This window comes from Periplaneta americana, chromosome 15 (genome assembly GCF_040183065.1).
Source record: "Periplaneta americana isolate PAMFEO1 chromosome 15, P.americana_PAMFEO1_priV1, whole genome shotgun sequence".
NCBI classification, from domain to species: Eukaryota; Metazoa; Arthropoda; class Insecta; order Blattodea; family Blattidae; genus Periplaneta; species Periplaneta americana.
In genome coordinates, this window is record NC_091131.1 from 140,228,934 (window position 1) to 140,243,839 (window position 14,906).

At 37.0% G+C, this 14,906-nt stretch overlaps 1 protein-coding gene across 1 annotated transcript in view; it reads right to left on the bottom strand.

Moving 5' to 3' along the window:
- Positions 1–2,025: 2,025 nt before the first annotated feature.
- LOC138715744 (uncharacterized) overlaps positions 2,026–14,906 on the bottom strand; it is a 70,687-nt gene continuing 57,806 nt past the window's right edge. Inside the window, exons 3-4 of the mRNA XM_069848798.1 lie at positions 8,319–8,462; positions 2,026–2,144 (exon numbers count right to left, since the gene is read on the bottom strand). Coding sequence (XP_069704899.1) covers positions 2,026–2,144; positions 8,319–8,462 — 263 coding nt within the window. The remainder of the gene's footprint in view (positions 2,145–8,318; positions 8,463–14,906) is intronic.

Genomic DNA, 14,906 nt, shown 5'->3' on the forward strand with positions numbered 1-14,906 from the left:
CACAAAATGTGCATTGAGGGTCTATAAATGGTGTTTCTTGCTGTAAGCTTTTAAGCTTTTCGTCCTTTTTGGGCAGTATTCTAGATGGTATTGTTTGCATTTGCATCCGCACAGGGAACACACACAGTCTTCGTCCGGTTGGTGGAAACCTGGTTTCTTGCAGATCTTGTGATGGAAGCCGTGAATGGAGAATTGAGTTAGCACATGACGCTGTGGTTGGTCTGGGTTCGCCCATGCTCGATTTATCATTGCTTCTGTGGCGTAGAAGTCCATATCGATCTCGCTTCGCTTCCTTATTCTCTCTGCTAGGAGATCGTCATATTGTTCTGTTGCCAGCAGATGGTGCGATAGCCTCAGCTCTTCTATCAGAAATGGTTCCCGTGCCAGTTAGTATACAAGTCTACCCAGAGGGGGCCATTTTTGACACCCCAAGTACTCTTTTTAGGAACGTGGCTTTTACTTTCTCCAGTTGTTCTAGATCTTTCTTCTTCAGATATATCCATACTATTTGCAGGCCGTAGGCGAATATTCGAAAATTTTTTGTGGTGAATAGCTGTTTTGCTGCGTCCAGAGATAGTCTATTTATGAGTTTGATGTCATTGATGGCTCTTATGGCTGCGACTGATTTTTCCGCGATATGTTTGCTGAAGCACGTGCCCGTTGTTTGGAATTTTACTCCGAGGTATTTGTAGTGGCTTGATTGTTTCAGTGGTTCTTGTCCGTAATACACCAGTTCATGTGTTGCCACTCTTCCTCCTTTTCTGAAGACCATCTGCAAAGTCTCGCTTTTGTTTATGCGTAGTGCGTTTTCTTCTGTCCATGCTATGAGGGTGTTGAAACTTTCTTGTAGATCTCTATGTTTCGTCACGCATAGGACCATATCATCTGAGTACAAGTATATGGTAGCTTTACAGTTTGCTATTTTTAGCGCTTGGACGACATCTGCCGTGGTGATATTGAATAGCAGAGGGCTTATTGGATCACCTTGGAGGACTCCATTCGTTTGAACTATAGGTGTCGATGTCGTTACGTTGTCGTCTATGGTCACCCTGTTGACTGTCATAATACACCTGATGATGTGGGTCAGGTAGTTGTCTCCAATTATCGTTTCGAGCTTCTTCATTATGATCTGTCTGTCGAGCAGATCAAAGGCTTTTTTGAAATCGATAAATATTGTATATAGTTTCCCTTTGGGATGTCTGAGTGCCACTTGGATGTCGGACAACAGGTTGTTTATGGCATGCAAGGTGGCTCTCCCCTTCCTGGGATCCTTTTGTCTGTCAGGTCGTATAGCCTCTTTGTCAGAACTTTTGAGAAGACTTTGAATAGTGGATTCTCCAGCGCTATGCCTCTGTAAGCATCTGGCAAGGATGTAGCACCTTTGCCTTTATAAAGAACTTTGATGGTGGAGTGTCTCCACTTTTCCAGAATGGTGCCGTATTCCAGGCACTTGTTGAATAGCTGAGTCCATGTCTGGATTAGGTGCGGTGCTGCCAGTTTAAGGTGCTCGTTTGCAATGCCATCCGACCCTGCTGCTTTTCTAGTTTTTGTTCCCATTATAGCAGCTAATATCTCTTGCTCCGTTATTTTTGGGAATATTGGGTGGTGATTGCTTTGTACCGGCAGCGCTGCATCGCTTCTACTCTGGTTCAGAATCTCACGAAAGTGGTCTACCCAAATCTGCATTTGTATCATGTTTGGAAAGGAGGGTCTTGTTGTCTTGAGGGCCGTAAAAGGACCGTCCATTGCAAATTTGATCAGTTGTTGCGCTTCCTTTTCAAGATGGCTCGCCCTTTTTTCTCTCAGTAGTTTCTTGTAATGTCTTCTTTTTTCGTTATATTGCTTCAAGATTTCTGTATTTGATGAGTTCCTTGCTCTGTGTAGGAGTTTGACTTTCTGCCTTTCTTCATAGCACACTCTGTCAAACCAGGCTTGAGATTTCCTCTTCGAGAGTTATTGAGTTATTATACCTAGTAACAATGGGTCTATAAGTTTGCAATAATGATGTATCGTAACACTTGGTTTTCACTCACATCCTTGTTGGCAGTCATTCCAGGATAGAGAGTTTGGTGTGAGATTTGTGGCAGAAGTCTCTAAACCTCTAAAGGCATGGCTACGACCTTGACTCGGAAGCTTGAGGGGGACTAGAGAGGAGATATCAATTCACTAAATCTCAGTATGAAACAAGGCTAGCCTTCTGCCACAATAATATGTCGCGCTATATTGGTGTTCTGGGGGTGATGATGGTCGCCTTCTCGTGGTGCCCCCTGAACTATGTTTAATGAACATAGAAAAAAACGACCATCCAACATGCTCAAATGACAAATACAATCCGAAGTAAAATATTCCGGAGGTGAAAAAGTCCCCTCATTTGGATCTCCGGATGGGGATTATTTTAGCATCACATAACAAGACAAAACACAATATAATTCTACCTCAGCTGAAGGTCTTACAGTGGAATGCTGGAGGCCTTAATCAAACCAAGAAAACTGAAATACATAAAATTCTAATAGATAAAGACATTGATATGTTTGCAATAATGGAAGCCAATGTTACAGCTCAAAAATTACAGTTCTTTGTTTTCAAGAACTACAATACATTTCTACAACCTAAAGCAAGACAAAGAACTAGTGGCATACTAGTTGGCATCAAAAGAGGAATAACTTCAACCTTTAACATTGTTAAACAAATGACTAAGGAAGACAAATCTGAAGTAACGAATATATTACGCAAATCTGTCTTTCAGGTAGAAGCTCCCTGTGAAGCAGGCTTGAATAATATATTTGTTGCTGTCAGGGGCGTATTTTGTGGACTACCGGGGCTACCGGCGGTAGCCCAAGGAAATTACAAAAGAAAAAGTTTATAATATAACATAATGTAATAATTTTGTATTATTAGTTTTATCACAGTAATTAAAATTAAAGCAATTGTTAGATTTATATGCACTCTCTGCTCTCGAAAAGAAACAAGTTGTCAAGGCGGCATCACTGCAGAAACCGCTGCTACGAGGGGTAGCCTGTGACCGTTCCGCTCACGCTGTCCTGTCGCACAACTGCCTGTCCCCCGCTACCTGTTTCTATCGTGCAGTGTAGGCCGGGTGAGTTGCCGCTCTCGTGATCGGTTTCTTCGAAGGTGCGAAGCAACAATAGGCTTAGTACGCTAGCTCATGAATGTGATTGTGTTCTTGCAGTTCAGTATTTTAAATTTGTGATTTGTTCGAGTGTCTAAGAGTTATAGTAATTGTGAATTATGAAGTTTTTAATTTCCCAATTAAGTGATATTGTGAAAAATATGACAAAACAAGTTTCTGGAGAGGTTTGTGTTGAAAATGACTGTGTAATAGAAGGTTTAATAAAAGTGCCTTTTAACCGTCGTACATACAACGAGAAAGTTGAAATTGTGAAAATGGAAAGACCAACTCCTGAGTTAAATTTGTCCATGAACGTAAAAGAAAAACAGCGTGAGTACACACGCCATTTCACTTCAACATCATATGGTAAGTGGAATTGGTTGTGTGGTAGCTCTAAACTGTCTAAACTATTTTGCTGGCCATGTTTGTTATTTAGCCGCGAAACTAATGTGTGGTCAAAAGAGAAGTTTTCTAACATGAACTCCCTTCGAACGGCAGTCCTAAAACACGACAAATCAAAAGCTCATATTTGTAGTAGCATGAACTTTGCAAACTTTGGGAAGACAAGAATTGATTTACAGCTAGATAAGCAAAAAGCTCTACACATCAACCACACAATGCTCTTGTGAAAAGAAATCGGGAGATTTTACTGCGTCTTATTAACGCAGTCTACTTCCTAGGAAAACAAGAATTGGCTTTTCGGGATCATAATGAGAGTGTGGAATCAGACAATAGAAGAAATTATATTGAATATTTAAGTTCCTTAAGTGACTTGACCATTTACTGGCCAATCATCTTGAGAGTTCAACAGTATTTCGTGGTACTTCTCCCGCAATTCAGAATTACTTAATATTTGCTATAAGTGGGGTTATGATAAAGAACATAAAATCTGAAATAGAGGAAGCACCTTTTGTGGCCATTGTTGTTGATGACAAGTGATCAGAGTCAATTGTCCACTGTTTTAAGATACGTCGACAGTACTGCCAATGTTCAAGAATGGTTTATAGGATTCACAAATGTCAGTTCGGACAAAACTGCTGCTGCTTCGTTTCAGCATATGGAAGGTGTTATAGCAGAATAGCTACAATGTCGGCAATAAGTTAATTGCACAGACATACGATGGTGCTTCAGTTATGGCGGGAAATATTAATGGCTTAAAAACGAAAGTTCAAGAAAAGTATCCTCAAGCACTATTTGTCCATTGTTACAGCCATGTTCTCAATTTAGTTTTGCAACAAACTATTTCATCCATCCCAGAATGCCGCATTTTTTTCAAAACACAGTCGGGTTTAGCTGCATTTTTCTCATCATCTCCTAAAAGATCAGGAAAACTCAAGGAATTTATGAAAAAGAAACTCCCAAAAATAGCACCAACTAGATGGAATTTTACATCTCGGCTTGTAAATACAGTAAAGGAATACAGAGAACAACTGACTGCTTTCTTTGAAAATATCATTTGTAATGACTCTGAAGAAAACTGGGATGATGATGATGTAATTGTGCAGGCTCAAGGATATTTGTATTTTTTCACACAGTTTCAGAATATATTTCTTCTTGAAGTCTATGCTACAGTGTTCGCACATACAGATGTGCTCTACAATATTCTTCAGACAAAAAGTCTAGACATAGCATACTGCTTGCAAGAGGTATCAAAGTTAAAAAATACTATATCCGAGTTCAGACGTAGTGGGTTTCCGTCCATATGGAGTAATATGGAAAATGAAAATTCTTCAGCCAATACAATGGAACCACCATTAAAGCGAAGAAAAGGAGATGATGAATTGAAATACAGGCAGCTGTACTACAGCATACTAGATCGTATGCACATGGAAATTACTGACAGATTTTCTGATTATGGAAAGCTTATAGATTCTCAAAAATTTTTTGCTTATAGAGAAAACTTCCCGAATGAGGCACTAAACAAATTATTTCAGTCCTATAACAGTCACTTTGATCAAGTACGTTTGAAAAATAAATTAAGCGTAATATATTCAGCAGAAGTCTTTGATTTTTCGAACAAACCTGTCCACGAAATATTATCTGCCATATATGAAAACCAGCTGAACCAAGTTATTCCTGAAGTCCTTAAATTGGCAACATTAATTGTGACAATACCAGCTATGTCAGCATTGGTAGAAAGAACATTTTCTGTGTTGAAGCGACTAAAATCCTACTGTAGATCAACTCATACACAAGAACGTTTATCCGGCTTGGCACTGATGTCCATTGAAAAGTCATTTCTACAGAAACTTCGCAAGTGGCCCAACTGTAATTTCAATGACGAAGTCATCAAAGTATTTTCGTCCCAATCAAGACGTCTAGAATTCACATATAAATAGGTAAGGAATTTTATTATAGGGATTTTAAAATATATTTTGTGTAATAATAGGGTCAGTGGTAGCCCAGACCCTTAAACCAGTATACGCCACTGGTTGCTGTAGGTACGTTAACAGAAAGCCACAATTTAAGTCACACAGAATTGTGTGCACTCAAAGTTGGGTTTCTGGCGTCTTGTCAAACCATTTGAGTTGTGTGGACTTAAAGGGAAGAATTGTGACGGTGTCTTGTATAGTTCCTGGAGTAGCTCAATCGGTAGAGCATTCATGCGCTAAGCGAAGGGTCCCAGGATCGATACCTGGCCCAGGAACAATTTTTCCTTTGAAATTATTCACAAATCTGAAATTTGTAAAATAGAACTTCGGATAAATAACACTTCAAAATGTATAGCATATATAACCCCCTAATAACAAACCCAATTTGGACAATATAGTAGTTACACCAAAGACTCTCATAATTGGAGACTTCAGTGGTCATTCTAAAGAATGGGGATATTTAGGCATCAATTCTGTTGGCCATTCAATAGAAGATTTTCTTAACACCCAATCAATCCAATTATTAATCAACACAGAAGACCCTCCAACATATCTTCATTCCCATGGAACATCTAATCCAGATTTAACTCTAATATCTTCAGACATATATAACAAGGCAAGCAGGAAAGTTCTGGAAGACCCTGGACTTGGCCACAAAATCATTGCTACTTCTATTTTACTACATCAGAAACCTACAAACAAATCTTATAACAGATGTTCTTGGAATTTTAAAAAATCCAATTGGACTAAATTTAGAGACGATCTAGAAAATAACCTCTCCATTAATATGAACGAATCCCCAGACAAATGTAACGACATAATTTGTGCAACTATGCTAAAAGCAGCAAAGAAATGGGTGCCCCGAGGAAAGATCCCAAACTACAAACCTTTCTGGACAAAAGATTTAGAAACATTAAAGAAAGATTATTACAAAACAAAATTATTTCACACATAACAATAAATATTATACACAAACTGAAGGATTACCAATGGGTTCACCTATATCAAGTATATTAGCTGAAATCTTCATTCATAATATAGAACAAACACACATACTAAACACTGACAACAACAAACACGCAGAGAGAATAATGTACTGGCATCGATATGTAGATGACATAATAGTCCTATATAATGGAAACAAAAGACAAATAGAAAACCTACATCAACAACTCAACAAAATACATCTCAAATTAAAGTATACAATAGAAACAGAACATAACCAAGCTATAAATTTCTTAGACATCACCATAACCAAAACAAATAATAGACATGAATTCAAAATATACAGGAAACCACAACTACAACACACATACAGAATTCATCGAACTATCCTATACAACATAAACATGCAGCTTTCCATACAATGACATACAGATTAATATTTAACATACCTATGAACAATGACAACTATACTGAAGAACTAAACACAATAAAATATATAGCACAAGACAATGGATATAATCCTAACATGATAGATACACTAATAAAAAAGACAAAACAAAAACAGAAGAAACCAACACAAACACCGCGTGAGAATAAATACATAACATTAACATATCACAATATCAATACTTACAAAATTGCAACTTCATTCAGAAAACTAAAACACAAGATAGCATAGGTACAAAACAAAAACACAACACAGAAATATCTAAATAATCACATCAAACATTCAAATAAATATAATTCAACTGGGGCTTACAAACTAAAATGCAATAGTTGTCCACATTTTTACATAGGACAGACAGGAAGAAAGTGCATATGTAGTAGAAAGTCATAACTTATTATTTTCACAAAGCTCACTTTTTAAACAAGAGCTCAGCACTTTTAAGATAACAAAGAATCAGTTTAAAATATTCACAGACATATCTGTAACACTTTCTGTGATAAGGGTACTTAAAGATGGTGAATTTAACACTGGTAATACAAGGTTTCTAATCTTACCTTAATGGATAGATAAATAAGTGAACTAACAAAGTAAAGAACAGAGGAAGGACTGAAGGAACTAATTAATATATAAACAAGTAGCTTGATGATCAGTCAGTTGGTAACAAATTTGGTTATGGTCATTCCAACCATCATGGATTCTATGAGTCTGGCAGTTAAAAGAATTCTGTGTATGAGACAGAAGTATCTCTTAACACCGAATTCGTTACCTACAATGATGCGTTCATGGTTGAAAATGATGACTGATAGAGCTACATTTGACGTGGGCAAGAAATGAGACCAGTAAATTTTTCGTGGAACTCTAGTAGTCAATAAAGAAATTAATGTAAAAATATATGAAGGGTTCACAACCAGAGTGGACCAAGTCCTTCTGGAATAATTTTGAGAAATTGAGTCTTAAAAGTACCTGACTCATGCTTAGCAACCTTCACTTTCCATAGGAAATGCTGCCCTCTCTGGAGTAACAAATGAGTTATTGACTTAGTTTGTTAAGGCAATGAATAAATCTAAGTTTTCTTCATCTGAGATTGCATTAATCCACAAACTGACCACTGGTAGACTTGATCCACTCTGGTTGTGAGCTCCTCATATATGACAGAAAGAATTGAATGAGGAATTTGAAAAAGGGACCAAGTCCATATTTTTTGTAAATTGAGTTTATGCCCATTTCTGGGTCTCCATACACTCTTCTTGGATTTCAGCATTAAAAGGAACGAAGTCCTTTAGAATGTACACATTTAAATTGTGTATCAACATGTTTGGACTGTTATATATCTTTTTCTTCAAATTTACTTTTCCAGACTTAGTCCCTTTTGAAAATTCCTGATTCAATTATAAAATAGAATTTGAAGGCACAATTAGCTCACCGGATTGTATCGCCACAGCTGATTTCCCTGCAGGCCATGACAGGGGAATAAGTTCACTGCAGCCTTGTTCTGTACATCTGACACGTCCCAACACATGGTGCGGCCCTTGGGACGTATGTCTTTGTGCCACGTCAGTATGAAATTCTGTGCAAAACAACCACATCACATTTTCAATGCTCTATTATCATTTACCACTCTGTCATCACCTCAATGTCTCTGAATATTGTCAGTCTTTTAAATGAGACATTACACAACAATTACAATTACTGAAATTTGATTGTTTTAGTCCTTGGCCCACAGTTTTTAAGTTTCAACAAAATTTCTTTCACGATTATGAAGGGGTTTTCCAAGAAACCGTGTCTCAAGTAGGTGAGCCTCTGAAGAGAAAAAATATCAACTATAAACGCATCTATTGCGAAGTGTTTGATAATATTGATAACCACTTGGATGTAAGATTTCAAGATTATTCTAAACTGAAATTTTTAAATTTATTGTCGCCTCAAAACTATGAAAAATATACTAACCAATTCCCAGAAAGTTGCTTTCAAAATCTCATAGACACATATGGAAAATTTTTCGACATCATTCGATTGAAAAATGAGCTGATTGTAGTGTACAGCAGTAAAGAGTTTAGAAATAAAACCATGAGTGAACTTGCAAAACTATTGAGTACTAATTCAATGCTGAAAAAAAGTTTTCAGCAGTTTAATGTGTTAGTGACATTACTGTGTACAGTCACAGAAGAAAAATCTGGCCGATGAGCAGCAAAACTCGTAATGTTACTTACGCCGGTTTTTTTGTAATTATCACAGTACAGAGTATCTAAGAGGGATACTGTTTACTCCCCCAACGTTGCTGGTCTCGGAAGGAGAGGATTTCGGACTGTTTCTGTTCACATTCCATAAGGTTGAAACTCTTGTGTTCTTGTCGACATAGGCCTACAAAAATTTTCTTAGTAAGCATTGTAGTAGTAATTTTCAGATAAGTCAATATACAATACAATATAACATAAATATTTATTTGTTATTCAGTCTAAATGACTTATCAGTGTTTTAAAAAAAGATCAATAAAATGTATAAATATAAATATTCATTGAAGTTAAAGGTTAAAATAATGCTAACATTTTCGCCTATTACCACCTTTAGGCATTTGAGCAATATTTTATATTAGTTACTTACGATACGTATATATTATAGAATGAATTGCATCATGAACAGCTCAACTTCCTGTTGAAAGTCATACCTGCATTCTACGTTTCAACCATCTGAAATTATTTCGACGTCCACTCAATATGAAGTTTAATATTGCAATCAATAAGAATCATAAGATTATATCATTAACATATAATTACATCAATAACGGCACATACCAGTAATTGGTAAAATTATACGATCAAATGTAAGCATTAATAAGACATTATAGAAGTAATCAATTTTTATTACAAGGTAATATTTTATTTTATTTGAATCCATTTTAAATCTACGATTTAATCTTTGTGTCCTATAGTTGTTTTAATTATTGTCGTAAATTTAAGTAGAGATGAGGATAATTAATTCAACTATCATACATATCAAAACAATAATTAACTCAACTATAGTTTATCATTTAATTTGCACAAATGATTTTAATCTGTTAGTTTTAAGATTGATTAATGTATATATTCAACAGCCATGCCTTTTACTGTAAATTAATGTATCACATGATATTGTTGGCTCAAGTGCCTGAAGATGCCAATAGGCGCAAAACGTTAGCATTATTTTAACCTCAACTTCAATGAATATATATTTTATAAATTTTATGGATCTTCTTTAAAACACTGATAAGTCATTTAGTCTGAATAAAAAATAAATATTTATGTTATATTATATTCTACAGAAATTTGTTATTTCATTGTTTTTACCATTGCGGGTATGAGGAATGTTACTGATTTCATTATCATCTCCTCTGTTCGTCTCTCTTTAGTCTATAGACCAGGGATGCTCAACCTTATGAATACTGCGGGCCAATATTAAAAAAAATATATTATTGGAGGGCCACAGACATCGTCCAATAATAAATTATTTACATAAATGTCTTGCTAATTAGTGATTATTGTAATTTATATTAATTAATAATACAGGTCTGTTCAAATATTTCTTTTTAATTTTAAGTTTGAAACTTTAGTATTGGGCACAGCTGCTATAGACATACTACATTTATGCAAATCTAGTCTTTCAGGTGAAGCTCCCTGTAAAGCAGAATTGAAATTATTCAAATCTGCTTTACAGGGAGCTTCACCTGAAAGACTAGATTTGCATAATATATACGTTACTGTGTACGTTAACAGAAAACCACAATTCCAAGTCACACAGAGCTTGTGTGCACTCGTTGTGGGTCTCTGGCGTTTCGTCAGCCCATGCGAGTTGTGTGGATATAAAGGGAAAGGTTGAGACGGTGTCGAGTGGAGTTCCCGGGTAGCTCAGTGGTAGAGCGCTGGTACGTTCAACCAGAGGTCCTGGGATCGATACCCGGCCCCGGAACAATTTCCCCTTGAAATTATTCATACTACATTTATTTATGGTTTATTCTTATTTTAATATCTTCCTGGCAAAACAGACTGCCAATATGACGAAGAGTAAACAAAATTGAGAAAGATACAATACATAGGAACTTCGTTCTAAGACGATACAGAAGTCAACAGTCAGATAAAGTAGAATAAATATAAATTGATTGAAGTAATCCAATACAAACGGTATAAGTGAACATTAAAATAAATTGAAATAAATATATATAAATTAATTTAGGTAAACAATTAATAATAGTGACGAAAGAGGAACATAAATAGATTTGTTAATTAGAAATAATTTTTGTGCGATTTAAGGAAACGTTTGATTATATAAGCGGTTTACTATAACTCATTTATTTATTCTATTTTTAAACCTACAGTATTTACTTTAGTTCTGAAAATAAGGGAAAATATACATTCCTGAAGTAAAATAATTAATATTGAATGTTCTTTTTATCACAAATTAAAATGTTCTTCTTTCTATGTAGCTCTAGTGATATACAATAGTTTCCTTCTGGACTTAATAATCTGTCCAGAAACCATTGGCATTGTTCACTGTATCCATTCTTCTATGTACAGAATTAACAAGGTTGTGGATATATCTATCTGACAATGCAACATCATCCCAAGCATCTGAAACGAGATTCCACAATTCGTCCGTATACCTAGGACGCCGACCCTGTAGTTGTTCATTAACACTGCGTTACACTTCCGCCCCACATTTTCTATGGGATTTAAGTCAGGACTTTTTGGCACCCATGGAACCTCTACGACATCATCCCTGTGAATGTTGAACCACCGCTACACGGCAACACATGTGTGTACGGAAGAAAAGTCGTGTTGGAATTTTATTTTGTTTTCGGGCTGAAACACACGCACACTAGGTAGCATCACATTTTCCAGTATATTGGTGTACTGATGCCCATTCATATGCCCATGAATCCTCCATAGCGCGCCGCCACCATAACCAGAAATCCATCCCCACATCGACATGGACAAACGACCAATGCGTTGCCTCTGGACCACATATTCAGGGTCAAATCTCTTGGATTGTTTCGGTCGATATACTTGCACTGGCCCTGTGCTGTGGTTCATAAACACTTTCTCATTCGAAACGATGACCTCTTGCCATGGATAGTTGTAATGCATTTGGCAAAATGCGACACGATCAATTCGATGGTCTTCAGTCAGAACTTTACCGCCACTCTTCTCGGCACAATATTGGCACCATTGAGCCTTTTAGAAGCTGTTCTGTTGGAAGCAGGAAATCCCATGTCGGCAACAAGCATTTTAGAAGTGTGAAATGGAAAGTGCCTCGAACGTTCTATTAACATAAGATCTTGTTGTGGTGTTGATGCCTTGGGTCTTCCGCTAAAAGGTTTACGAGTTACGTATCTTTGCTCTTGATACTGCGCTCACCATCTGGACGCTATTCTAGTCGCAACTCCATAGCATTCTCCAGCTTGCGCCGCACTAAATCCGCCTTCCTCGATCAGTGCAATTACTTTGGCTTTGACGTCCATAGCTATCGAACTGAAAAACTAATGATGATTTTTGAAGTGGTTGTGGCTATTTATAGACAAAATCTGTTGGTAAAGATGGACAGGGTCACGTGTCTAGGACTCTAGAAAAAACACGAAGTAGGCTATACAGTGGTCATAAATCATAAACGTAGTATGCCTGTAGAGTGAAGACAGACGAACATAGGGGATGAAAATTACATTAACAACATTCTTCATATCCGCAATGGCAAAACCAATGGCAAAACAACTTTCTATATGTCGACTAAAACACAACAAACATTGCAATTATACAAATACAGTATATTATAGACTTTAAACAAAACCATTCCGAACGTCAGTCTCTCGAAGCGTAGCAGCTATGAGGGGAAGTCAATAGTGTCCCTATTAGACATTCTGAACAGAAAGAGTCCGAAAGCCTCTCCTTCCTAGCCCAGGAACTTCGAAGGGAGGTAAACACTATCCCTCTTAGACACTCTGTACTGTGATAATCACAACAAAACCGGCATAAGTAACATTATGAGTTTTGCTGCTCATCGGCCAGATTTTTCTTCCGTGACTGTACAATTCCTGTGAGTACGTCTTTAGTAGAAAGGTCGTTTTCAATGCTGAAGAGAATCAAAAGCTACTCTCGAAATTCTATTGGAGAAGAGAGACTATCTCATGTTGGAATTATTCCAATTGAAGCATGCCTACTAGGAGAACTCAGGAAGAAAAAAAAAGAGTTCTTTGATGAGGTGGTTACCAAATTTGCTTCCCAGGAGAGAAGGATTGAATTTCAGTTCCGTTGATCTTACTGTGAGAAGTGCCAAGGGTGAGTTTAAAGCCAGAAGCTTGTTATTTTATATCAAATGTTGTATAATGGTAGCTTTAAGAAATTTAAATTGATATTAGGTCTACTTATTTTAATATATGTTCTTTTAAATTATTATCAGTTGTGATTTTATCAAGGCAAGCCCCTTGATTTACTATTATTTATCTAACAATTATAATATTCAGTGCTTCGGCTGTCTAAATGGTCACCGCACGCCACTGTCCAAGTGTACAGTTTCATCACTTGGACAAAGACAAGCCCCTCCAACATACTTACAAATTGATCTAAGGGAGCATGCAAGGATTCCAACTCTGTGAATAGATTTGTGTGTTAAGAAACTTCCCAAACTATGATAAATATCTGGATCTAAAAAAAGAGCTAGACAACAAGGAAGTAATATAATGAAACAAAACACATTAAAGAGATCTGGGCAAGTTGTTTGACACATGCAATGAAAGAGATTGGAAATAAGGAGGGCCAGATGTTTCTTGAAAAGCAAAGAGAAAAGTATTTTGAAGTAGCATGGAAGGTAGTGATCTCAAACAGCTGCAAAAGAAACCAGAGCTCGGTACGAAGAAGTGAAATCTGTGTGTGTCTAATGCCTACCCACTTCACTTGCGTGATTTTGCATACCGCGGATAGATGACAGGACTGTGATCCATTTTCAAGTTGCACACCACAATATGCATAATGTGTATCTGTTAAGAGTTACGTCGTGTATTAGAGTGAGTATATGTGTAAGTGTAGTGTAGGAAATGATGAGGACGATGACAAAGGTGAGGAAGAAAGAAAGGGGGAAACCCGGTGCTGACACGTAGCCTACTCCTGTTGATAGCATCCAGGGGACCACCAGTCTTAATGTCCCCATCCGATGGGTGAATCTCTATCAACAGTGACATATGCCTTCTTTTCATATGCACGTGGAGAGATTTGGGATTCAATTCAGGCATACTGCTGCACAATTTATTGAGTAAAAGTTGTGCACCATCATCTCTCCTAGTTCCGAGGTAGAAATCTTACATGAAAATTTCTGAACCTGCTGAGAATCGAACCTGAGCCGGCTAGTTTGAAGGCAGTCGCATTACCACAGCACTAACTTGGTGGACATGAAGAAGTGAATTTATATCCATGAAAGGAAGAGCAACCAACCCTCTTCATCATGTTAATCACCTAGTACATCTGATAGCAAGAATGCATATCGACTGTCTGAACCATTATCTTGATTTTTAACATTATTACTTGCTTCAAAGGTTCCCTCCTCACACCTAGCGTCCCTAACAACATATTCCAGTCACCTAAAGTAGTCAGTGCCTTGGATAGAGTCAGTCTTCCAGATTGTGCAACAGTATTTGTAGCTGGAGCCATTGCTGAGACACTAGATAACATTAGAGAGTGGAACAAAGCATCTATTGGTATCAAATACTCTCTAACATTAATACTGGAAAGTTCACGATAAGAGAGGCGAATGACTCATCAGTGCTATCTAGTGGCAGGGAATGTTGACAGTGAGGATAACGTGGCACGTAGAGCGGTAAACTGCATCTAACAAGAGTTTTGTACTTCAACACGTGGTGTAAGTCGTAAGGATTATTCTCATGGCTGTTCCACAACATGTCAGGGAAAGTGGAATTGTTTGTTCTGTGTTCTTCTGTAAAAACTACGCTTGGCAAAAAGATGCTAGATCGTTCTTCAGATTTCCGAAGTGAGTA